We start from the raw sequence: 27897 nt of genomic DNA, 5'->3' as shown, positions 1-27897 counted from the left end.
CTTGAACAATAATTTTCGTTGGTATTAAACCGGCGCGGACTCCGCGACGTGTCCCTATCGATTTCTAGTTAGACGGTGAGATATGACACTCTGCCTGATAACGGTGATAAGCGAGTGGCCTCGATGAAGTTGGAAAGTTAATGAGCATCCCTGCGACCCCGTCTTTGTTCAGCACCTATTTTCGACGGTTGCACGGCTGCATACCTTGAATTATAGTAGCTAAAAATGCCACTGGCACATACCTTTATCTTCCATTGAAGCACTTTTCTTTAGCATATTTTATATATCAGTTTAAATATAATAGTATCGAATTTTTGCAGTGATACGAAAACACTATTAAATGATGTGAAACTTCGTATACTTGTACTTGGACCTAATTAATTGGCACATATGTGTTGCAATAGGTACAATGATATGCAAATAATTTTTGTAGTAACTGTATATAATTTGATCTAACTTACTGTCGATATGCATAGCGACGTATGATGCTTTCTTCATCGGTGTATATCTTCAGGTACAAGTTCCAAACTTTACCGATGTAATCGTGATAATCGAGACTTATTGCTAGACTGCAGAGTTTTATGTATTTACAGAAGCCTCGAGAGTGCAAAATTGCATTTGCAACTGCAGAATACGCATAATACGAACATATGAAAAGCCACTTTTCTATTCAAACTTATATACTTAACGTGCGTTTGCACTCCCATAACGAAGCTCGTCGAACTAATCCCGCAAGAATCTTTCCATTTATGTACCAATGTAATCTTCCTTCGAGAAACAAAATAAAAATCCACCTACGGCTTTAATAAAAGCCACCTAACTACAAAACGAAATCACAAACTTCCTCCGTTCCCCTATTTCCCTTAAGACATTCTGATTCAACAGCGAATGCTAGGAAACAAGCTAAAAGTCAACTTCTAACATGCTCCTACGAGTGTCACCTAACTGCATCGTGAAATTTAACGCTATCTCAACTTCACTGGCATCCATAGGATTCGCAACGTCGAAACGTTAAGTCCTTACTACGGTTAATTAAGAAGCCGACGGCCTGACCCAGACGGTTAATTCGAGTAATTAAGAACGGTCCAAGCTCGTTCGTGTTACGCTCTCCTTATTAATTAAAAAGGCTCGCGAGCAGCTGTATCTCCTCATCGTGGCAATTCCTCTCGGTTATTTCGCACGGCGATCGTTCCGCCAAGTGGGCAAACAGCGTGCTGGAACGTCGAGGAGGATCATGGCAGGACAACAGGGACCATTTGGAATTTTATTGTTCGATGTCCGCCCCTTCTATTCGCCCGACAGAATGGGGGTTGCTGTTTCGGAGATTTCTTGGTATTTCGTGTCTAATAGCGCTGAAATCGACGACTCATGGATTTTTATTATAGCGATGAACCGATATTATTAAATCGTCCAGGATCATATAGTTGTTGGTTAATAGACTGCCGATATTTATGCAAATATTTATGCATATTTTTACGAAGATAATTAAAAAAGTGGAATCTAGATATTGCGTGTTAAATATTACAATGAATACTATGCTTTGGTATTTGATATATTTTTACGTGTTATATATATGTCGGAGATGAAAGGACACCGAAACCTTCCCTTTGGAACTTTGGGAAAATCCCCTAACATTGTAATCTAGATTCTAATCACAGCCGTAATTAAGCAATTGTCGTCATTCGATCCGATTGTATTTGTTCGAGATTTGTGATATTGAGCTTAGGCTCGAGGCGACAATCTTCGAGACTAGCATCCTTCTCTAACCACCAACATGGAAATTGACCAATTAACAGCAACGTCAATTTCCCTCACTTTCCGAACGAAGGCTTTTCTTGACGAATCCGATGATCTGGTGTCCTTAGACACACCCCATCATAGTTTTCCTCTGCAGCATCATCGTGACGGAAAGTCATTCTCTCGTGAGCTCTCATTAGCGAGTTACATAGCGTCTTTACGCTTAGTGAATATTTTGCGTTTTAACAAAGAGCTAGTTTAGTAATACCTGTACCGTAAACAAGTAGATCGAGTCCGACTTAGACTTTGGAAGAAAGTACATTTGTTATCCCGTTGACCGCGAATTCGTTATCAAACCTAAGACCATTGTCATTAGTGTCTAATCACCGTGGTTACCTGTCAATTCTGCAATTATCACACTTGTACTAATAATCATATTTGTACTAGTAAATATCTTCTCTATTGCATAACAACAATGTCTAATCCAAATGAAGATTCGTTACACGCCCTTAACCCTAATCATAATGTGAATCTGACTTGTATATACATTCCGTGCATTTATATAGGAAATTTAAAAGTGCAAGATTGCAGAGGATGTAGATAATACAATATAGAAGAAATATGTAAAATATCTGGTAAGTGGAACAATTTTGTACCCAGCTCCTATCTTTTTAATTATATTGGGAAAAATATGAATTCGCATAAAAGTCCGTAGCCTGGTTATTATTTATTAATATAATCGCCCTACGATTTATTTCAAAGCAAACGTGACTGTTTGGATTATTTAATTTTACAATGAGCTAGCAATTAACGCTTGACGAATGTTCATTGCCTTATGAATTTTTATTGATGATTTCTATTCTTACGATTAATAACCATCGAAACGGTATTAATTGTTAGTCGATTCTTTGTCCTACGATTTATTTTAAAACACACGTGCCTGTTCAGATTATTTAATTTTATAATACTACGTCGATCGATAACTGACGCACTTTTCTTTCGCTTAATCGCGAATAGCAAGCAACGTGTTGAGCTAACAAAGCTCCAAGTAACATGTCGTTAATCCTTCTAAAACCAAATATTTGTCCATTGAAAGGAGTTCTCTTCGTCATCTTAAAATCTCGTTACCTCAACGATACAATAAACCTTTGCCGTAACTAGAAGCTCTCAACAGTTGATATATTATCTTATGGAAAAATCAAAAATTGTCCGGTAATAAGAACTCGAGTCGATGGAAAAGCATGGTTTCCAGGAAATAGAAGAGCAACGTTTGTCCTTCGTGATAAATACACTGGAGAGAAGAACTCCAGCAAGCAGTCCACGTGTTTGGCCTTTTCCAAGTAACCATCGAATTAACGTTTCAGCGTGGGTTGGCGCATTGAGCACTGCGGTCTCCCGTGGATCGGCACCCTTGGTCGTTGGCGCGTGTCGCCGTGGAAGTACAAGGCTTACAGCGGTGATCGGCGGTCTCGTGCTGGCATTGGCCTCGCTCTTCACCTCGTTCGCCGCGGAATTGCACCAAGTCCTCCTCAGGTGAGTGACAAACTCTTTCTTTCAAAGATACAAGATGCAAGATTCAAGGTTCGTATTCGTCCAATCTACTTAAAAAACACGTTGCTATCGGAGTAAGACAAGCTTGGACAGATATTTTGCGTTAGGTTATTTATAGATTGCATAATATCGTAAATAAGCTGCGTATGTTCAGAGCCAAGAAAAAGATAAGAGGAATAAACGATACTTTGAAAAAATTCTGAAATTGATTTTTAAGCTTTATAATTTTCTGCAATTTTGTAATTATTTCTTTCAACTGTTTAAGTTGCTTAAAGTAGATTTTCCAAATCAATAAGTCACAATTCAAAATCAAAGTTAGGAATTTCCTTGTTGCTTCTGAATTTTCAAAACTTGACGTTGAAAAGTGACGCTTTACTATAGAATACATAAAAAGAAACGTAACATTAGTATAACGTGAAAACGATAGTAAGATATTTATGGAATATTGTTAAAGAATTAAGAAGCGGAATATAACATTTGAAAATGATCAAATACATTCATTGCTGGTTGAATTATTTATACCTCTGTCATTTGTTTTCATATTAAATTTACATAAAGTATGTGTTTTATATTATGTGAATTATTTCTATATTACTGTGTTGGTGAAAACTACAATGCTTCCTTGAAACAAAAATTCAGATGATCTTTAGACTTTGGAAACGATTGAATTAATTCAAACTATTATACTTATTAATTCCAATAGCATTTGAAACGACTTTCTTCGTCGTAAACAGGAGATAATCATGAAAAATGACGATTATTTTATGTCCTCGTTCTACTTCAAAGAATTTTTTGAAACGTACATTTAATTAAAAACTTTTTGCCGAGTCTCAAAGATAATTAATTCGCGGATCTCCGGTTTTTATTTTCTTTTTTCTCTGTATTCCGCTTTAACTTTTAAAGTTCATGCGATTCCAGCTACTTGAACTTCCACTGAGAACCATCCAAGAGTTACTACGCACTCTTGTAAAGAATTAATAATTCAGTGGAAACGCAACAAACGCTCGCGATATCTCGCTTTAAGTCGCTGGAGAACACAACCACGTTCTCATACTAACTCTCACCAACTCTCTTTCAAATAATCAGAAACTCTGAAACGCATATCACGAATTTACTCATATTTTATTTAATCTTCTTATATTAAGCTTAAAAGCTATCATTAGATTGCCGACTTTTATGCATTTGTGGGAAACTTAAAAGTGTAAACATTCATAGAAAGCTCATGACACATCGTCTAAGTCACACAATATATAAAACACTTCAAAGTATAGTGCTTTTTATAAAATTCGATACGTAAAACGATCTTTTACTTACAATTATGTTCATAAAAGTATATATTTGTATAAATATTCGCAGTCTGGTTATCATCAAACAAAATCATGTTTGTATTTTTAATATTATTTATTTTGTTTATAATGTTGTTAGTGAAATTTCTTCCAAGTACATATTTTTTATTTGTCTTACAGATTAATAAAATCAAGTAAATGTAATGTTTTATTTTTATTTTTATTATTATTCAGTGTTAGGTGAAAAGTAGAAAAGTTACTATTTTTAATGATAACGTACAACGTCATGATAGTGTCATCAGAGGATGATTACATGAAGCCGAAATGCGTAAGAAACTCATGATTCCTTCTAAAGATTAATTCAAATGATTTCAATTTTATACAACATTTCCTCGAATCCTTAAACCATTCGCGTTTCCTCATATTCTGACGAATTAATTCACGTTTCCTCGAATTCTGGCAAATTTGTTCCAATTTTCTTAGTAATTCCTTCTGAGTTAATTCGTATTTCCTGGAATTGTATTTCGTTAATTACGAAATTCCCGTTTTCCACGATTCTGTGCGAATTACGTAGTGCGGCATAACGAACAATTAATTTACCTTTCTTTCCAGTTTTAATAAATCAGTAACTTAACGAAAAATTAATGTACGTTTTGTCCAATTTTAACAAGTTTGTATTTTGCTGAAACGTTGTGCGATTTTCTTTTGAAGAGCGATGAAGACACAGGTTTTGTTTAATGTTTGAAACGAAAGTAAAAGAGATTAAAACTGTGACATATTTTTTTCCTTGTACGAAACGCAAAACTGAGCTTTTCCAGGAAGTGAAAAATGATAGGGGATAGGCGGAAACTAGCAAGGTTGGACCTGTGGCTCCCTTGAGATACGACCCTTCGATGTCCGAATCGAAGACGATCAGTCTTCGTTGAAAGCTTAGATCCTGAACTCTGCAGGAAAAGAAAAAATTAACAGGATTTGTTCGAAGAAATATATGGGACATATAGCGTTAACAAATGATGCAACGTGATTAAAGCAGAAAGCGGAAATGTGAAAGTTTTGATAGATGGTTCTCTTTGATCGTGTAAAATTTTTATTCAATGAAATATCAGTTTTTTTCAAGAAATATCAAGAATCAACTTTGTGTCGTTTGTATGATCTAGCATTTTGTGTTGTATTAAAAACTAATTTATTTTTTATTGTTATTGGAATAGTTATTGGAATAAAGAAAAGATTTCTTGAGATTTAGTTTCCATTTTTTATCTTGTTTTCCTTCAATAGTATTAATTTGCCTTGAAAATAGCATAAAGAGACAGTGGCATTCGCTCTAACACAAATTTAAATCGTATTAAAAAATTCCTTTTTCTTTATTAATTGTATACAAATTTTAATTAATTAATTAGTCTAGTTGAATTTAAAATTCCTTCGACCCTTGAAAGAAATCGGACAAACAGCGTTACCAAATTACTAACACCTCAAACAAAATTTAAAACAATCTTAACAAAAGTTCTAAGAAATCTCGAAAAGTCCGTAAAATATAAAAAAAATTCTAATAGAATCTTGCAAAATCCTACAAGTTGCAAAAAGATCTGACTCTGCCTCCTCGTAATCCTACCCACTGCAGCTGGAAAATCGCGAAATCTCTAGTTTCTTTCCCCCTAAACTATGATAACATCTCTCAATCTTTTACGATCAATCAGCAGCTTCAAATTTGCCAATATCTCAAGGAAACTCGCCAACATTTGTAAATCTCAATTGGCTCGAAACTTGGTTCTGATTCGCGTATTTCGCGTATGCTCTCGAAAACGTATCTAACGCTTTTCCTCTTTCATCCTGCCCACTCTCGCTCTTCTAACAAATCGTTAAGCTATTCCCAGTGCTCGCTACTGCGAAGTGAAACGATTCACCGTTTGCAAAATGTAACAGCTACGGCGTGGTACTGGGCACCGGTGCTGGCCTCGTGAGAGAAACTGCCGACCTGGTGCTGGGCCATTACTTCAGAAAACGGCGGGAGTTCGTCGAGATGGTCGTGCAAGCCGGCACGGGGGTGGGAATAGTGCTCTTCAGCGTCTTCTACAGGGAAGCTGTCGGGTAAGTTATTTCCGCTAGCAGATAAGAATAGCGTCGTCTACCTCGAACACGAGACAAACAGAATATTGGCATAGTTTTAATTTTCAAATTTCATGAAGATTTAATCGACGCGCGATGGATGCTTTGGAGGATGCTTTTCAGCATTTTTAATTTGGAATTATTATATATATTTGTTTTTTGGCGTCTTTGATTATAAGAGGAAGCTTGGAATTATAAATATCTTGCAATACTCACCGTCTACTTCGAAAGTGATGCAAGTGAAATATTGACATAATTTGAACTTGGTAGAAATTTAATTGGCGCGCTGTATCTTTGATTACGAGGGAAAATTTAGAATTATAAATTTTATAATGTTGTACCTATAAGTTGACATTTTGTTGGTAGCAATATGTTTGGAATTTCGTCGAAGACAAACAGATCGTTTAAGTAAACATTGAATATTTACGATATTTACAATGTAATTAATTTTGATTTCATTAAAATCAAAATATTAAAAAAGCAAGTATTGGATTGTATCATAAATTTGTTCTGTTTCTATATCTACTGTGTAAACGAAGAACAGAACGTTGAACAAATACGTTGAACGAATAGTGTTAGAAGCTGACAGAATAACTGAGACAAGATACAAAGTAGTATATGGAATAATAATCAATTATGATACATAGTAATTACGCGTATAGACACGCAGGTAGAATACATCATTGTTGAAACAGGAAAATGGAATTTGGACGCGTATGATCAGACAAGTAGAACAGTCGCGTATCAGATCTGACGGGGCCAACTGAATAACTACGTTAGCCCAATAAGTAGGATAGATACATATCTGGACGGGCAAATAGAACACCTCCGTGTCTGGTCGTCCAAGTAGAATGGGATTGAATGTAATCAGACAAGTAGAGCAGTTCGCTATAACACGTGTGACAATATTCGTATCTGATCAAACAAATATACAATATTATCATATTTAAAAATAAACTGATATCAAACAATTTCATATTTGATCAAGAAATTAACAATTCTCTTTGTTTAATTAAACATTACCTTCATATAATTTAAAAAATAGAAAGCGTAATATCATCTGATATGAATAAATTATCGAATGATATAATTTCATATTTGTTTAACAAATTAACAATTTTTATATTGAATTAAATATTGAAATTAATTCCACTTAATTAAACGAATGATAAATAAACTAACCAGTGTAACAAATCCGCATTTATTCATCAAATGAACAATTTTCTGTATAATTAAGCATTAAGTCTCTATTTAATTAAACAAATAAGGAACGAATATATAACGTATGTTTAATTAGCCATAAAGACACACACATAAAGATTGTCAAAATAATTTCACATTCATTCGTTAAATCAATAATTTTTCTCAAAATAATAAGGATAATATCTAGACTATATAGATAGCTATGCAAATTCAAATTTTTTTGCGATCATAAGTGAAAATCTGACTGAAACCTCGGCAAAGATTTCTTTTACCTATTAAATGTATTATAACGAATTATCTACGCTGAATATTTTATATATTTTTGCTTATTATGCACGTTCTGCGTATTTTTCCACCTTCAGATTATTAATAATAAAAATGATTAATAATGAAATAACAAAATTCACATGCAGTAAAGCGTAAAGGAACGCAAGAAAATTATAATAGGAACGCAATTATCACTCCATCAAGTATTTCAATACCGATCATCTCGCTCCAATAGCTCCAATACAATCGAACGAGACAAATCAATCGATTTAAAACGAGACTACCAATCTTATTGCGTGATATCACATTTCCATTTAGCGAACAGTTTGAGCATTTTATCGGCAACGAATAATTTTTCCATCGACCATGACCGATTATTATTCAAACGATTTTCTGCTGCGTGCTATTGAAACGAAGGAAACACGAAAATCGTACAGAGGTGTCTATTAAGTATCGACACGCAACGACGAACAACGTAAATTGCAGCCAATAAAATTCTTCTGAAGATCGTATAAAGGTTTTTTGCGATGTCCATCTGTTGAAAACGCCAGACAGATTGGAATCTAGGTGGACGTAGAGATAATTGCACGTCCAATTTTCTCGATGCTGGTATAGTCTCGAACAAATGGAATAGTTCGTTCATTCGAACGTCGATCACAACTGTATAACATATCCTCTAATCTTTTCAATTTGTTTAGATATTCCACGATCGACGAATGGATTGATTTCGAATAGTGTTATAATTGATATATACCTTTGTCTCTATACGTTTGAACTTTTTGAAATTAATTTTATTTTAAAGTTACATTTAGCTCGATCGAAAGGTATTTATTGAAATCCATGAAATACAAGGCTATAGAATTATTTATTCTATATTTTAATAAAATTCGGTATTCACCAATTTTGTGAAAATTTCGATTATTGGTTCATTCGATCGAATCTCTTCCAATGTTAAACTTTTTCGTAACAATGTATTATATATTTCTAAAACGATTAAAAAATATTTATATTTTTCGAATTGAAAGGATGTTATAGTTATTTAAGAATTTATTTAAAAATATGAAAGGTATCAGGCATAATTTATATTATAATATTATTCGTAGTTGTTTGAAAATTGTTAAAAAATTCAGGAATATTTATTATAGTTCATCGTTGTAGAATAAGTCAAACATTTGTACGTATAATGTTTGTAAATGCTGGTGAATAGAAGGGAATTCCGAGTGTCTGAGCTTGAAGTGGTCTCACTATGCTTAAAAACCATGTTCATTTGCCATAATTAAAGCAATACTACTCTCTGAATCAAATATGATCGTGTTCTACTTTTGTAACCGTGTAATTTTCTCGTTATATCAAGAATTTCGCTGACCTGGCTAGATACGAACCTTTTTCACTTCCTCGAACACCCTAATCATGTATGCGTGCACATACATATTTTCTCGTTTTCAAATATAAAAAATTCTCTCCTCGTAATATTTTATAAACAAAATACCGGGTAATGTTTTTCCCGTGTTTGGTGGTAATGTTTTACCGTGTATTGTATTTTCAGGTTTTTATCAAAATTGAGTTCTCTTCGTAAAATAATAATAATTCAACTTCAAAATTAGATTTTTGTAAAATTCTGATATGATTTTTCATCGAACGCACTCCAATTTCATTCAAATTCTGAACTCCTTTCTTATTCTTTATTTATTTTTTTCTTAATTGTTTTGGACAATATTGCCACAGTTGTCGTTAAAATATTATTTTCATTAAGATTCTTAAGAGTCCCACATTTTTCCTTTTCCACTTCTATTTTCCTAATGTAGTTGTTCTATCTTTAATTAAATCAAATTAATTACTCTCGGTAATATTCAATATCTTAAATAAACCAAAATTAATTACCTTGCATAATATTGCCACAAACGTCTTCAAAATTTTAATTTCACTGAAATTACTCGAATTCCGAAAATTTCGAATTGAACAAGTTCCGAATTTGGTAAGTCACAGGATTTTCTAAACAGATTTCTAAATAATCAGAATTCAGAGAACAAGCAGTTAAGATGATACATCCTGATTCGACTGAACCGCAAGCATGGATTGTGCTTAATCTCGAAAACCCAAGAAGGAAAGTTGGTCGGAACGCGAATTACTTTTCCCACTGTTCTTAATTGTGTTAATGGATCGATCACACTTTCCGGCCGAATATTAAGCGGCGATGACGAACGAAGAAATAGCCCGTTTGGAATGCTTTTAATTAAACGAACGAAGGAGAAGATCGTAAATTCAGCGTGGGACAGTGCTCATAATTAAATCTCGAGCGGAGTAATTCGAGGGTAAAAGTCGAAGTTGGGAACGCCAGAATCTAGTTTGGCAGATAAATTCATTTCGAAGGATTTGCTTTGACGTTCAAACGCTCTTAACTTGGCCTCTGTCTTTTCATTCTTCATTCCTCAAATACAAACACTTGCACACAGGTTTTCGTGTGCTTTATGAGATATCTTCTGAAAAGAAATCAATTAATATATTAGATTGTCTGAAATGTTTCTTTCGTTTTATGAGGAAATAATAAATGCACCATGTTTTTTGTTTTATATTAGTTTATTGAATTATGCACGAATATAATAATAGAAATAGAACGAAATGGATCACACATAATTCGATAAAATAATATAAAACAGAAATTGTTGTTCATCTATTATCACCTTATGATGCGAAAGAAACATTTCGGACAAGCTAATGCATGTAAGTTCACAATACATAAGTTTTTAATTACAATAATAATTTTTAAGACGATATTATAATTGTGAGACAATTGTTCAAGAAGAGAAATTTGGAATTTTATTTTTTATGTTTTAAGCTACTTTCTAAAAAAAGGTAAATCCATGTAGGTTCATAATTGGTTTTATAAATAACGTTGTAGGAGTTGAGATTGGAAGAGAATTTTTTTCAGATTTGGCAAGATCGATTTTCATCAATCTACGTTTTCAGTTTTTAATTCCCAAAATATAAATAGTTCGATGATTTTCGTTTAATGGGTATTCAAGTGTTTTATAAATGACACTCACCAGCGATTGAAACAGGTCGAGATAAGCGAACTCATATATTACGCGCTATATTACTTTGTGGTGGAATGAAAAAAATATTTACCGAAAACATATAAATGAAAATTCTTCATTCACGATGATACGAAAAATATTTTTCAATCGAGAAAATTGAATCCTCCCGTCGAGTTGAAATTTTGATAAAACAGAGTGTGCACATGGTTTCGATGCAGTAAAATTTTCACTCAAGTATCAAAAGCTCAATAGAATTTTTATTACTCGTAATAACTGCACGTGATAATTTTCGAGAAATAAAATTCTCGACAAATTTTCAGCGCAGAAGTTCGCTAATCCCTAAAAATATTCTCACTGAGAATTCAAAAGCAATGAGAATTTTATCAAGAGAAAGGAAAATGAGTGAACAGCTGACGGAAATCCTGGAATCAGCAAATGACTTGTTGCATCGTTAAGATAGCCTAATCGTCAGAGATGAGACGCGACTCCTCGCCATTTGCCAGCGGACTAATGCTTTTCCCGGATCCAGACAAGTGATCCATGGGTCGCAGGTGAATCCACTGCATTGCAGGTGCGTGGTACCGAGTACCTTCATGCGAAAATAATCCAGATACAAACTCGATTTCGAAACTACTACTACTTTTTTTTTCAATTATTTATTAATAACCTTTTTAGCAAGCAAACAATACTAATCTTACTACGACTTTACTACAACTATTCTTTCAATTATTTAGCAATAACCCTTTTTTTGCAAGCAAATAATACTAATCTTGTTAAAAGAGACAGAAACTACAGAAGAGAAGCTACATGTTTATGTACTGATGGAAATTAATTATGTTAATAATATTTGTATCAAATTTATGTGAAACATATTTTTTTAAGTATTTTGAAACTACGTTGTTTCTAACAGCATGTAATTTAATCACAAAATTACGAATGAAATTATATTCGTTATGATCATTGCCACCATATAGATGCAACAAAACATGATAATGATAAGATCAGTTTTAGAAGCTAGTATGTAGTATTTAAAAAATATAGGTCATGTTGCAAACCTTGACGTTATGTATTTATATATTAATATAACGTAACGTTATATTTAAATAGAAAGTTGGTAATCAATTGAATTGTATTAACTATATTGTACATAGTGCACGTACACTAATCTTTGTTAAGGAACTTAGGAAAAATTCAAAAATTTTGAAAGTAATTGCAAAAGCGAATTAAAAGTGTACGATTGATATGGAATAATTGAAAAAATGTATAATTGATGTAAAAGTAATTTATAGATAATTTGATATGATAATTTACCAAAACCTATAGTCCATATAAAATAATAAAAGGAAACATATCATTGATATAAAAATTAAATAGAAAACATAATTAAATAGAATATAATTAAATAGAATAAGTGAATAATTTTATACAATGTTGTATAGAAACGTGAAATCGCTCGATCAATTTATTCATAGTGAGTCTATTATGCCACTTTACGAACTATAGATTTAGCCAGCGCTTCGTCTGTAGAAATTTCAGAAGTCTACTAGAAATTTTTCCATAGTGCGGGCACACTTGTACGATCATTAAATAAATGATAACAGAGTATCGAACGAACTCGAAATTACGAAATTAGAGACGAAACTCGATTGTTATTAGCTCGCGTACCACGAACCAAGCAGGCCAAACGTTCGTTCTGTTTAGGAAATTGTAGGAAATGAAATCGTATCGTTCGTAGCCTGTACGCTCTGCTTGCCGCTAATTGAACGAATTCGCATTCGCCTCGTTGTCAGAATATTTAGGGAACCGTGTAACTTACGCGAGATTGTACGGTTACCAGTGAATTTTATTTCGCGAAGCTTGTTCGAATATTAAAAAGCCTGGTGAACATACCACTGCAATAATTAATACCCGTAACTCGTTCATCATTTTCATTTTTCTTTTGCAAGTTTTTTTCTAAAACTTTTGTACGGTTGAACGTAGGTAATGCAATTAATTTTATTATCAAGTTGTTAATTAAATTAATATAATGGTATTCATAATGGTCTAATGATATTAAATTATAATAATATTTATTAACTTTTAAATTGGAAAACAACGTAATCTATATTTATTAGTATAACGTGTTTTATTCAGAAATAAATTATTTTTCTGTTTTATTATTATCTCTGTGGTCAGTTCGAATGTCTCGATATTATTCATAATTATTAACTTCTTTTATGTTTAGAGTTATCTTCTTGTTTTATCGTCGCAACAATTAGTTTGCCACATAATTTTTTTATGTTCTTTATTACGGCAATTCAGCAACTGATTTCTCTTCCAAATAAGAAAAAAAACATAAAACAAATGTGGTGGATATTTTGAATTATTTTACTAAATTTTTATGGCACATAAATTAACATTCTTTAAATGTTACATTACATTTGTAATATTTATTACATTAGCGTAAAATCATTTATTTGTAATAATTATTATCAAATATTCGTACTCAGTAATAAAAAAAAAATGAAATAAAAAATAAAAATGACTAATCTCCAATCTTCGAATCGAATTGAAAATCTTCTACCCCTTACACTTTCCTTCGGAAATAAAATTTCGATTACAGAAGATCAGTAAAAAATATCCATACTTAATAGCCGAAAAACAATTTATAAAAATTACCATTTTCAAATCTGCGAATCAAAGCAAAAGCTTCTTACCGCCTATGTTTCCCTTCATCCTAAAAACATAAAATTCCATTTATAGGGGACAAATTACATTCCCATGAGAAACACCCGAACCAATTTTCTCCGGAAAAAGATCATTTTTTCCATGAGCCATTCTCGCGATATCCAGCCGTAAGCTGCCTTGAACGACATTTCATCGATCGGCTAACACCGTGATTGGTTCGATCATTGATTGATGGACCGTCGAATGGCGATTGATTGATGGCGGCTGGCCTTTCGCTAGAGTCTCTGTATCATTTGGACGTTTGGTAACTTGTGCGTGGTTTCAGACGCGCAATACATCGATTAATGTTCTTTTTTTCTTCTTTTTTTTTTTTCTTGGTACAGTAACACGTTGAATAGTAGCCAGCGGAGTTATAGGCCAGAGAGTTAGATTTATCGGATGCGTGGGACTATTGCGCGAAAAATCGCGTGGGCGTGTTGCCCTTGGTTACATGAAAATGCGTGGGCGTCAAAGTCCACGCGCGTTCCATGGAAACATCTGCGTAACTCTTACAGACGTAACGTTTTATTGTACCGTTGACTCGCGCGATGCAATTCTTTAACAGAATTTTCCTATTGGCAAAGCTTATTATTTACTGGTAGTTTAGAGGAAGTTTTGTTCCCATTTTGCGAAAGCTATTTCATTGTGTCGAGAAACGGTTGCTTTGGAATTTTGTAAGTCCAAATTAGGTTGATGATTATGAATATAAAGTGTTATTCTTTGTTAGAAGTTTGTAAGATGAACAGAAGAAAGTTGGTTCCTTTTTCGCGAAAAGCGTTTTATTCTTTCGAGTTCGTAATTCTTACTTGGTTCCTTCTTGTTAGTAATTTGGCAAGTAAGCAGAAGTAACCTGGTTTCCTTTCTGCGGAAAGTATTTTATTCTATCCTTGTTAACATTATTATTCTTGTCCTAGGTTGCTTCTCAAACTTAATTATTTCGTCTTAAATGTCACAGATAGTTAAACATGTACATCCTAGTTATAACTTAGGGAATTATTATCGAAACAACATCTTAGTATGTTGATAGTAGAAAAGAATGTACAATAAAAATAGTACGAAAGAAACTCATCCTGCAATTGAAACAGCTACAGAATTAATTACCAGTCATTGTAACAGAATGTTAATCAAAGTGAAACAAATATTCCAAAGTACCAAATAATCCCATTTCCGTGTATTTCCACTGTACGGCATTCTGACTTTTCACCCTCAAATACTCAAATAACCAAATCAAAAGGACTGCAATCTACCTGAACAAAAACCTCCCTTAACCACAGTAGCCACCTTCAGTGAAACATTTCCAAGAACAGACATTAAAGCAGGATTTAGTGACATGATTCGTTAGCAGGTATAAAAAAGGAGGAACAAAGGGAGAGTTTAATTGCGTTCCGTGTAACCGAGATGATGAAACCATTAAACAGGCGAGCATGTACACGTGCTTGAGACCAGGCTGCATCGTCAGCCAGTGGTATAAGCACGGTATTAACGCGACACGTGTTACGCGTACGGAGTACAGTCAGCCGTGTTTGCCAGGCGATCGTAATACCTCGTCACCTGTTATTTATTGTGCCTGTAACAAAGCAGTAAGGCGATACGTTCTCTTCGTATGAGGAAATACGCGTGCCAGAGAGAGAATAAAGGGGTTCGTATTCGACGAAACGTGTAGGAACGTCGTAAACGTCGGCTGACGGTTAGCCTGCGACTTTCACTCGGCAATAAGCGACGAATAAAGATGGTTATTGTTCGTGGCTGACATGCAAGAACGCGTCGAAGGAACGACAGTGAACATCGCGTTCCTTTAAAACGTTCCTCCGTCATGCCTGAGGATTTTATTCTCAAAGAGGTTTTTATTTGTGCGCGATGTTATGTGGACGTTGGAAAATTTGCTTATTGGAATTGCAGGTAAATAAATTACATTTTATTACTTCGTATTAATTTATTTTATTATCGATTAGGTTTCAGAGATATGAATTTTAACGTAAATTCGAATGTTTCGCCGGGAAGGCTGCGTGAAATAATCCCTTTGGCATTTTAAATTCCCGTGCGAGTTTTGACATTTCACTCGTGAATCCGTTTAAGCTTGTGAATTTTAAAATACGAATCTTTCAGTTGTTTAAATTGATATTTCCAATATTACAAATTCGTGTATGTATCTCGCGGTATACACGTTCGTACGAGTTTCGAAGAATCGCTCAAGGGAACTATTTTGAAAGCATATCTTTGTATCTACAAATATATCTTTTTCATCGTTTGAATGGAAAATTCCGATACTACAAGCTTACGTACGTGTTCCGAAATTTCGTTTTAATTGATTGCTTTGCAATTCTACACGTTCGCGTATGTTTCGTAAAATTGTTCGAGTAAAATTATTAAATAACTGTTTCGACGTTATAAATCCAAATGTGAATTCCTTTATCGCTACATAATCAAAATTGATTCGCATACACTAACGAACAAATACCAAAATAATTAACTGGAAAAGAAACTGGCACAACATCGTAAATCTGCTCTTATTTGTCCGATAAAGTAGAAAGGATGTGCAATTACAGGACGTCTGAGTAATTAAACGAAACGAAGACATGCGCCAATAAGCAGTTTCGTTTAAAATTCAAGAGCGCGTTTTCCCTACCGTATCTAGTACGGATAAGTATACCGGATAAGTAGTACAGGTACACCTGTATACGGGCAAGTAGAAGAGGTCAACATCTGTGCAAGTAAAGCGGTAATGTACCGACAGGCGAAGAGAATAATCCCGTATCGAGTCAAACACGATCTACATCCACCTGACCTGGCAGGATATAGTCTCGCATGGGGTTCTATGACGCTTGTAGATTGTACATATGTACATATGTACGTATTCAAACGACGTTCTAGACTTTGTAAACAGAATATTCGCGTATTTCGACGAGCAAGTAGAATAAGTTCGCCCGTGGACGGATAAATATGTATCAGGTCTTATCAAATTATTAGAATCTTTCAGATATTATTCAAATATCTTTATTTTAATATTAATATATTAATATCGATGAAAGATTCGTCGTAAGACTATTTACAATTGTTATTTTTCATTGTTTACATTATTACATTGAAATTTGGTTTTTCGTAGATTTTTAAGATTAGAACTTTTATATTTTTTGTTTTTTATAGTTTACATTAGTATTCTTTATAATAATGTTATTATGATAATTAATACGCTAAAGATTCGTCATAATTAGACTGAGGGCTTTCATGCATTTATGGGAAATTAGGAAATGGAAAATTATGTAGACTGTACGTAATATGAAAAAATATACATTTTATGTAATATAAATACACATATCATAAAGATAATATGTGATACATGAAACAATTTTCACGTTGTATGAAAATATACAAGATATCCAAAATATAATATGTGGCAGGTAGAACCATTTTCTATTATATTTTCGAAAATATGAATTTCCATAAAAATCCGTCATTTTAGTCATAAGATTTTTTATATTCTATGTTTCATTATTTACATTATTATTTTTTGTAATAATACATTATCTTCCTAACTGAATCTAAATTTTTATATATTTTGTTCCTTTATTACTTATGAAAACGACGAACAATAATAAATAATTTATTTTTATGAACGATCATGTTGAAAACTTAAGTTTCCAAGTTTACATTTCGGAGATCAATTCTTTACGAAAACGTCCAAACAAGAGCTTTATTCGATCAGAACTTTTGATCGGAGTAAACTTTCCAAGAAAAGTGCCCCTATTCTTCTTTCCCCATTGAGGAATAACTTTCTTCTTAACGTATTGGGAACTTCTTCTTAATCTAAATTTTTGTACCACTCTACCGTAAAAGTCATCGATAACAACCTGATTGGTTTATTAAGAGCGAAAACTTATCTGCGATTCTTAAAAACTATATTTTAATTAGAAAATACCATCAAGTGGAGAATTATCGTCGTTATTTTGCAAAATACGTAAAAATTCCCAAAATTCCAAGAATTCTCCAAATAATTAGAAGAAAAAGATGAATTAACACCGAGAGAAATGGGCGGTTCGTTGTATCCTATTAATGAATCTGTAAATTATTCTCATTAACAAATATAATTACTTGCGATGTTTTGATTCTTTTTAATTTAATCCCAAAACTTTTCTAAAATATATTTAAAACGAATATTAGCAAACAGGAACCCTAATATTCGCAGCATTTAAAATGAAGATATTAAATGTCTAGTGGCTAAAAATACACTTTAGAAAAATAGCAATACAACAAGTCAATAAATTCATACGACCTAATCGTTAGAAGTTTACTTAAAAAAAATAATCTACAAGATAATAAATTCATATTGTCTAATCGTTAAAAATATACTCTGCGTTCTTTAATTACAAACGTACATTTAATGAAACAAGTAGAAATTTTAATTTGCAAACCGAATAAATTGCACATCTTCACGCGCAAGTAGTACGAGTCCATACATCATCAGACAAGTACAAAATTCTGTTTCTCGTTTAAGTAACACGTCCATCGAGTCAAACAGACATCACAAGTGCCATTATTTATCGTAACGTGTTCGAAAAACACGAAAGTCACTGCGAAAAAGACGATCGAAAACGTTTCTTCCGTTTAAAAAGAAAAGAAAGAAACGAAGAAATCTCCCTTGTCATAAAATTACAAAAGATTCACGGTTTAATGTCTCGCTGAAACAAAAGCGTGTAAGACTCGCTGAAGTTGGACTTTACAGGCGCCAGTTGCGGCGAAACGTCGCGTTATGAAGTTTGCGGTCGCTTTCAGTGAACGACGAAACAGAAACTTTCTCTGTTCGGTGAATGTTGAGAGTCTGCGAATCCATCGTGCGTAATTTCGCCTTTTCTTAATTAAGGATTCCTTTTTCACTGGCCACACTCTAACGAATTCACGCTCCCGAGAGTGAGAATATGAAACTATGAACAATTTTCTCTCTCTGGGTATAATGAAATTTATTCCCTTTTTATGTGGCTTTTTATTTAGTAAGAGCCTTTGAATATATCAGGTGTATACGAAAGTAATGACCGTGTTTCTTGTTGCTACCGTCTTAAAGTTAGCGGCTGTTACTTTCGTATACGCTTAATATGTAGCTATTGGGTTGGCAGCTAAGTGATTGTCGCTCAGTTGTCAACACAATAGAACCATCGGTGTGACTTTATTAAACTTATTGCGAGTAGAATTTATTGAATGAATATCGTGGTACATCGTTGTGAATAGACTGCAGATTTTGACGCCTTTACGAAAAATTAATAATTGCGAGAATGTGCAAAATGTATGATACGAATGTTACAATATTTAATGGATCGAATAAATCTTCACGCAGATTGCGTTTTAACAGTTCCGTTAATAAAAATATGAGTTTGTGGAAAAAACCGCAGTCAAGTGATCAATAATTACAAATATTTATGGCATCGTTGCAATTATCACTTTACGAATGTACATCAAAAGATAGAATTTCCTCTGTACAATTCTGAATTCCACTTTCTTATATTTTCAACTCCCCTGTGTCCGTTTTAATTAACAAACAAAGTATTCAGAAAGTTCATAACAAAGTTTAGAAAAACAGATTGAAGGTCTTATATGTTCGTAAGAAAAGTGAGATTACACGACAAGTAGAATACAGTGGAATGAATCAGCTGGCAAAAACGTTGCGAATTTTTTCCAACAGTCCGATATTTACGAACAGAGGTATATAAGAATGGAATTACACGAACAAACGTTTTTGACCGATACAAAAAATTGACAGATACGATAGAAATACAAATAGAAGGAGGGAAAAAAGTAATGGAAGGATTTGATGGCGAAAGGAGGAAAGTTGCGTAAGAGTGGATCGTAAGCAGAGAAAAGAAAAAAATTCTATTCTGTAACCATAACGACACGGTGTTTCCGCAGAAAGCTGGGCTGGGAGCGTGGCATGCAGTCGGTAACCGGAGCTCTGTCGTTGGCCTTCTTCCTGGGCTTGATTTACAGAAGCGCCTCTCTCTATCACCCGCAACGACGGGCCATGTTACACGTGAAGAATCAACGAGGTGGCAAGTTGAAAGAGAAGAAGACCGCATCGAAGCCACCAAGACAGCCATGGGTGGATCTCAGCCCTCTAGGTAGTCGGCCTGTCAGGATGTTGATGCTGGCCGCTGGGGCAGCCGGTTTCGGCCTTTATACGCCCGCCTTTTACATCGTGAGTACCTTAATTACTCTACCAAGCAACTGCCTTTAGGCTGGATCCTGTTCTTGGCTCTCAGAGTTGAGAAGTTTGATATTGCAACGTTTCTCGGCTGTATATAGGCTGGCGATAGTATTCGAACGCCTGTAATTTTGCCAATGCATTACGTTGTTAAACGAAAATTCAGGTTTTTCGTTGTTCAGCAATTCGACGAGAAAAGAGACGATAGCAACAATTACGTCGCGAAATATTCTAATTTACCTGTCGTTACGATGGATCGTTCGTTTCTTTTAATTTTATATCGCGTGTATTGCGCGAAACATTTTCAAGTTTCATTAGCCCTGTTGCGAAACTCGACTGTTAATCAAGCCTCTGAAAAAACCAAATTGATCATGTTAAGGTATAGAGAGAATTGTACACTCACTCTCACTCTCGCATGTACAATACGAATGTACTATATATTCGACAGATCAATTTCACTCTTTGTAAATTTTTCAATTTTATTACATACATAGCGTAACTGATGTTCATTTCCTAAGAAATATGTGATTTATTTTCATAAATCCATTTATAGCAAATGCCAAAGTCAATTTAACGTTGTACTAAAGTTTGTAACATCAATTTTCCCTATTTCTCGACTTATGCATTTGAGTCAGTGTGGCTTCTGAGTGCTTCGATTGCCGAAATTCTTTAAACATTAAACACCTACAAACATTATCTTCATATTTCGCATCTGTATAGGCTTTAGAAATCGAGAAATAATGGAATCATGAATTAATAGAAGCATCGCAGGTTTTATTTGTCACCATAAAATAGATAGTAACTGATGATACGAGACATACAACGATTCAGCGGAGTTAACTTTTCAACAAAAGGCTAACTAACCGATCACTGGCCAGTTTGTAATACCATGGCCGGACCATCCGAAAGGCTGAATCGTCAAACTGCCAGAAACACGCGTATTACTCGGTAGCAGCAATCAGAGAACGGGCCACAGTTGGCAACTTCATTCTCGAGTGAAGTTTCGGCAAAGTTAGGCGGTTTACACGTTCATAATCGCGGTTGACCTCGCTTCTGCGCGCCCTGTCTCAATTTCTGCACGCCTACACGCGTCAGTTAGTATTTCTGATCTGATAGGAGTTCATGAAACTGCTTCCAACGTGATATTCTTCGCAGTGGATGACGTTGAAAATCGATGTGAACAGAAATTTAATTCACAGACCGTAGAACTATGAAAACTGTATATTTGAAAGCATACACGACGTAGAATTATTAGAATCGAGACAGGAAAACGTAATACAGCTAACAGACTTATCTTTCACATAGAATAATTATAATCCCCTTTGAGTTCTCTCACTTTGTATGATACTAACAATAACTTTCTCCCTTTGTCGATTCCGTAAATCTAAAATCCGATCTAAATCCTGAAAGATCTTCCTAGCCTTGGATTCATTTCTCTTCCGATTTTTCTTCCACGTTATCAAAAGTCTTGGTCAGATCGTATAGGTGATAGGAAAAATATATAAAATATCCAAAACACGATTCTATTTATAATATTTAGCAGATAAAACAATATTCCACCTAAATTCTATTTTTGAATTACCTTCATAAAAATATGAATTTGCATGAACATCCGCAACTTACTGACCCACCATGACGATATTAAACGAAAAACCTCGCAATTAAACACGTACCATCACCTTTCTTTCTGCAACAAACTAGACCAAACCTATTCGTCAAACGTCTCCCAACACTATCGATCCGACAGACCCCTCTTCAATTAACCACTTACTCAATCTATTGTACGTTCAGATCTGTCTCTGTCGTAGCAATCAGCTAATGAAAAATACATCGGTTTCAGGCTATCCAGGGCCACAAAGATGGTTTGGAGGCGAGCGCAGTGGTGCTTTTGCAGACTTGCCTGGGTTTGGCAGCGGCACTCGGCTGCGCAGCTTGTGGTGTCGTTACCGCGAGACCATCTGCCCAATGCCTAGTGTCCAGGCAATGTCTCTGTCAGGCAGCACTACTCGGAGTTGGTCAGTATACAACGCGTTACGCTGTTGTGGCGAGGGTGCTCGAACCGCGTTGCGGATCGCGAGGGAAGGTAGTTTGGTCGAGAGACAGAGAGAGAGAAAGAGACAGAGAGAATGGAGGATCGCGTGACTGAGGAGCGTTCTGCGGTGTCGAGGAGTTTGCTTTGGTTTGAGCGAGACGACGTTACCTACAAATCCGCCTTGGATGGAGAATATCGAGCTTTTAATGAAAATCGAGGGAATTTTGGAGGAACGTGAAACGAAGTGTAATTTCGTTGGAAGTTTCGAGAGATTCGAGGAGAGCGTGACTCTGAAGCCGTTTTGTACAATGGTTTAACGATTAATAATATCGATTAACGAATCACAAGTTTTAGATTATGGAATTCTGCTGTATAATTTTATCATCCTTTCGGGGAACAATCAGATTATTTGGAGTTTGTAGAATTTACTTGTGAATTTCATGCGTTTCCTTATCAAATTTTGTCGGTATTGTGCAAGAGTATTAGAATGTGTAGCCTGTGACTCGTAAAACTTTGCTGATATTACTTTAATCGTGCGACAAAGCGCAGGTGTGAATTTTAGAGATTCGTAAGAATTTTCTTGAAATTAGATAATTTTGTAGTATCGCAAGGAATTTGCGAAAATTTAGAAGAAATGTATTTTGAGGAACTTTAAAATCGTAGCACACCAAATTCTATATCGCTTGTTAAGTTCATGAATTTATTTCTAAAATTGTTTCGCAACAAAAGTGGAAAGCAATTCGAGCCATTCGTGTGATATTACATTGTAGGTTTTTGAACGTGTATCTATTACGTTTTATCAACGATTATAACAACCTAGGAAGCTTAATCAGATGGCAGCTTGTATTCAGATGGTTTCTAGTACCGAACCTCGCAAATTGCTACGTTATTCGCGAAACGACGAAGCTCTATCCCAAAAGGGCAGGAGTTAAGCGCGCAACCTCAAACAGTATCAACTGTAATTTCGGTGTTTCGCTAGGTTTGACGTTGCTACACCTGAAGGTATGCTCGGAAGAGGATATATACGAAATGTGATATACATTGTACTACAGCGAGCAATATCCTGCAATTACTCTCTTAAAGCATATAATTTGATTACTGTATTCTAGTCGCGTTCTCAAAGAACGTCATTTTCCTACCTTGTAATTCGATTTTGTAATTCTAACATGTATACGGTTATAGTATAATATATTACAAATTACAATCTTCTTACCCGCATCAAACATACCTTGTGTACACTATACATCAAGCAAACTTCGGCTAATCCTTTGCAATATTCTAGATTTGATTATCTCATAGACAGAGACGATCCATCGATAAAATCTCTATATGAGACGCAAAACTTCCCCAAAAATTCCCATAACTCTGTACAACTCACTGACAATCTCTAAATCCGATTCAAATAAGAAGAATAAAATTTAAACTAGAACCGATCTATCGATAGAATCTCCATATCAAAATCTCTCTAGAAATGTCCATAATTTATGCAACTCACCGACAAACTCTAAATCTAATCCAAACAAGAAACAGAAAATTAAGCATCAATCAGGGAAGATTATCCATTCTTCCACGATCAGAACGAACTTGAAATCCGATCCAAATAAGAAGAAGAAAATTAAATATAATTGTAGAGAAATTATCCATCTTCCCACGATGAAAAATATTTTCGAGCACCCAGTAAGTAGAAAGGGTAACCACGGTCGTTGGTGACCGTCGTGTGTGTTATGCTTTCGTCCAGAAGGTTCGTCGTCCGGAGGTTTCTAAACGTATAGCCCCCATTCAGTCCTGGGGTAGACTTCAACCCCCGTCCACCTTCCCTCTACCGGTTGTGTGCACCCTTTTGAAGCGGCCTGGGCTCTTCGAGTGTCAGCCGCATACACGTCTTTGCCCCTCATTCAGCCGGCTTACCCTCGACTCGAGTTCTCGACACAAAGTATTTTCCATTCTGTTCTCGAGTCACCCCCTCGATGGCTTCGCCACTCTCCTCTCTCCTCCTCTCTTTCTCTCTCTCTCTCTCTCTCTCTCTCTCTCTGTTACATATACATGCGCGCACATTTTCTCTCTCTCGTCCCTTCCTTCCTTTCTTTCCTTTGGCCACACGGAGACGAATATCGCTGCGACAGAGAAAGAGAGAGAAAGAGGATCGTTGCAATCGTTAATGGGGTTGCTCCTGGACAGAGGAAGCGCATTTAAAACGCAACGCTAAGCCCAGGCTCGCAGTGATTTCGTTAACGAAGGAGAAACTAATCTACCAATGCTGTGCAGGTTCCACCACAAGGGATATTTCTGTCGATTTTCGATCCGAGCTTCTAATTGGCTGGATAATGGGATGGTAGTAAAATAGGGGTTTAATTCAGCTTGAGGTTCTCTTTTGGTACTTGGTATGCTGTTTCATTGACTTCTATTGTAGTGTTTTATTTTAATTTTCGTGAGGTGTACGTAAACGAGGCTTGGATTGGTTTGCGTGATTTTAACTCATTCTTAAAGCGATAGAGATAAATTTTGATGGGAAAGTCAGTTAGAATTTTTATGTGTATTTCTGGGTTTTCTAATCGATCAACCTTGGAAAACGTATTATTAATTTTGAGAAAAATATAATTCCTAAAAATAGAAAATTTTGGAATGGATATTTTGGAAAGAAGAAAATTCGTTGTATATATGGTGCTCGATACTCTTCTACAACCAGGATGCAAAAACGGTAACTTTAAAGCCTTGAAATACCAAAATACACAGCCCGCTTCATAAATTGAAAAATAGAGAAAGGTAGTAATATTAAAAACATTCTGTTTTTAAATTTACCTTGAAATTTACGATTATTTATACTATCTTGTTGCAATAAACGCATCTACATAAGCAAGACATATGTCTCTTTTTTTTTTTTTTAATCGAACACCAATCATAAATTACAAAAAACACACTTAGTCAATCTGTCTTTTGACGGGAGCGATAAATTTCACGAGTGAATTTTATCAACTACTGTCGAAGTTGATAGCCTAATTAATTAGTTAGTAATAATAATCATTGTGCAAGAGAATCTAAAAAATAAATCACAGTAATTCGTAATAGAATAATTTCTCCTCTCGCGAGCAAAAATATTGTTTAAATAAACAACTAAAACAACTAAACACAGTCGTTTCGAAAGAGGATAATAATTTCTTTCCAGATAAATATTCCAAAATATTCAGATAACCGAACCGAAAGTCGTTTCATAACAAAATTCACTTGCCATTGATTCAGTTCGATATTCGTCACTCGCTCGTTCACAAGTGGAAAATTACGTAAAAAAAATTGAGCTGAAAAAAATGGGAAAAAGTGAGCTTTGAAAAAACTACTTGCATTTAATCGCACTATGTACAGTTTAAGAGACGAAATACGTGGAATTGGTTGGAATCGCGGTTATCTCCGAGAAAAAACGAAACCCCCGCGTTCGTCGAATCGTTCGGTGGATGTTTGAGAAGCGCGGAATATTTCATCGCGGCCGCGCGCTCGAACGTGAAATTTTAATCCCACGCTGGGCGAACAGTCGATTGACCGAGCCGGTTCTACCAGAATCCGGATCGTTCCCAGGAATCTGAGAATCGCGACGAGACGCAGAGACGAATCCAACCTGAGGCTCGAAACTCATTGTTCGAGGAAATTATGGTAAAAAAGAAGACGACTGCTGTAATTTCAGTCGACCGTTGGTTTTAATTGGGATGAGATCGATCGTGGACGAATATGTTTTATTGTCAGAAGACGGTTTATTGTTACCAATTATCTAGAAACGACGATTATCGTGAAGCGATTATTTTGTATCCGATGAAATGTTTCAGTAGCGATGAGGTTTCTGAAAGGAAGAAAAAAACGATTTGGAACATTTTTTATTCGCGGTGATGTTATCTGGGTATTATAATTGTTTCGGAACGACTTTGGATCGTAATTGGATAATTACGGGTTATAAACTTCAACAATAATTTGTTAAATAGTTTCTGAATTGTGACATTCTTCTTGTTAAATAGCGTAATTTTATTAGGTAAAATACAGTGACGTTGATGTTAAACAATAACTCACTGTTAGAATTAATGGAAGAAATAAAATGAACAAACATTTAATTGTTAATATAATGAAATATCTTTTTCCTTTCTTTGATTGCTTTTTAAAGATCTTTTAGATAAATCTCGCTTCGTGAGCAATTATGTACATAATTTAGATACACGAAATATTTAACATATAATTACCGATTTTATATAGAATAGCGGTTTCATTTATTGGAGCCAGAACGCGTAAATTTCATAGCAATCGCACGGAGACATTGGCGCAGAACATTAAACAAATCGTGCGCAATTAACGACCAATGAAAATTAATATAACATTTATTCTCTATAGAGTCATCAATTACCTGGTAACTTCGAGACAGACCCAATCATTATAGAAATTAATATTTCCAATATCTTTGTAAAATTTCACTTTTTAATTAAATATTAAAATTTAGCCGTACAGAAGATATTTCAGAAACGCAACGATGATACAAATATTAATTTTAGCTACAATTTTACATTGGAAAGGATATTCTTTGGAATCAATTCGTTATTATTGGAAAGTTTATTTAACTATAGTAATTAAACATACGTAAATTGGCAAACGATAATTAACGGTATAAACGTTATTTTACACGCAGGTTGCTACGAAAAAATTGTCCGAAATTAATCACCGCGTGTCGAATTCAATATTCATCACCGAAATGTTGCCAAAAAATAAACGAGCAGAGCGAGAAGCCAAATATTCATTAACTTTGGTTGTAAGCTTCGATTCACGGAACGTTCGAAATTAATCACTTTCTGCCACACGAATCCGAGTTCCATCTTTAAAACAGCTGCCCTAAAAAATATCCTAAAATATGGAATATGATACGATGTAACAAATTATAGAAGGGCTCAAACAAAGTTGATATAAATATCGATCATAATAAATAACGAAAGGATGATATTACGATTGCCTTGAAACGACAGAATCTGTAAAACAATGTAACTGTACTACTGGTTGAAAAATTACAAACAAATTCAAAACATATGTTGAATTTTCTACTAGTTTTATTATTACTTAATTGGAAATTAACGCTATAAACATAAATAAGAATTTCCCACAGGTGTTTTGATAGAGTTTTAAGGAAATCGTTTTCTAAGCCAACAGATTGCTTTAAATCTACTTTTTCATATTTCCATAAGAATTTAGATTGGGTCGCTTGATTTCAGAATATTTTATTTCATTTCTATCTTACGTTCTATCTAATAAGAAGAAATCAATATTAGATATCCTACAATATAATTTACCAATACCAGTTAAGAATTAAGATATTTATAAAAGCAGAAATCATGGTATTCGGAATAATCCACGCCTCTAAATTTTCCCAAAAATGAACCACCCTCGACCACTTAAATTTCAATTACAACTTTAAAACACGTATGACCAATAAAGCGTCAAAAGATACTTCACGCCACTAACATTAACGTAAATATCGTCCACGAGGGAAATAAAACCGGGTAAACTCGGGCTGGGAGCCGTACTAATTCCTGGACGAGCATCACGACGCACATGAACGGGAACAAGGGTTGAAACGTGGGGCGTAGCAGCAAAAATTCCTGAAAACGTAACTCGTAATCAACGAAGAACCATATTTTCAGTCGACGACCCTAACGCATACAGTGGCTGCAACAAATATCTCTACACTGTACACGCTCTTATTTTCTCATGAAGAATTTATTTATTACCATTCATTTTTTTTTTTTAATTATATTTTACACTTAATTTTCA

At 34.6% G+C, this 27897-nt stretch overlaps 1 protein-coding gene across 3 annotated transcripts in view; it reads left to right on the top strand.

The window, feature by feature from the left end:
* Positions 1-27897, top strand: part of LOC126864698 (monocarboxylate transporter 10-like) — a 310627-nt gene that overhangs the window by 267812 nt on the left and 14918 nt on the right. For all 3 annotated transcript variants that reach the window (XM_050616263.1, XM_050616264.1, XM_050616262.1), the window contains exons 7-10: positions 3102-3270; positions 6495-6659; positions 19784-20069; positions 21916-22090. In XM_050616263.1, coding sequence (XP_050472220.1) covers positions 3102-3270; positions 6495-6659; positions 19784-20069; positions 21916-22090 — 795 coding nt within the window. The remainder of the gene's footprint in view (positions 1-3101; positions 3271-6494; positions 6660-19783; positions 20070-21915; positions 22091-27897) is intronic.

This window comes from Bombus huntii, chromosome 4 (genome assembly GCF_024542735.1).
Source record: "Bombus huntii isolate Logan2020A chromosome 4, iyBomHunt1.1, whole genome shotgun sequence".
NCBI classification, from domain to species: domain Eukaryota; kingdom Metazoa; phylum Arthropoda; class Insecta; order Hymenoptera; family Apidae; genus Bombus; species Bombus huntii.
Note: the sequence above shows the minus strand (reverse complement) of the source record. Positions and strands in the feature narration are given on the sequence as shown.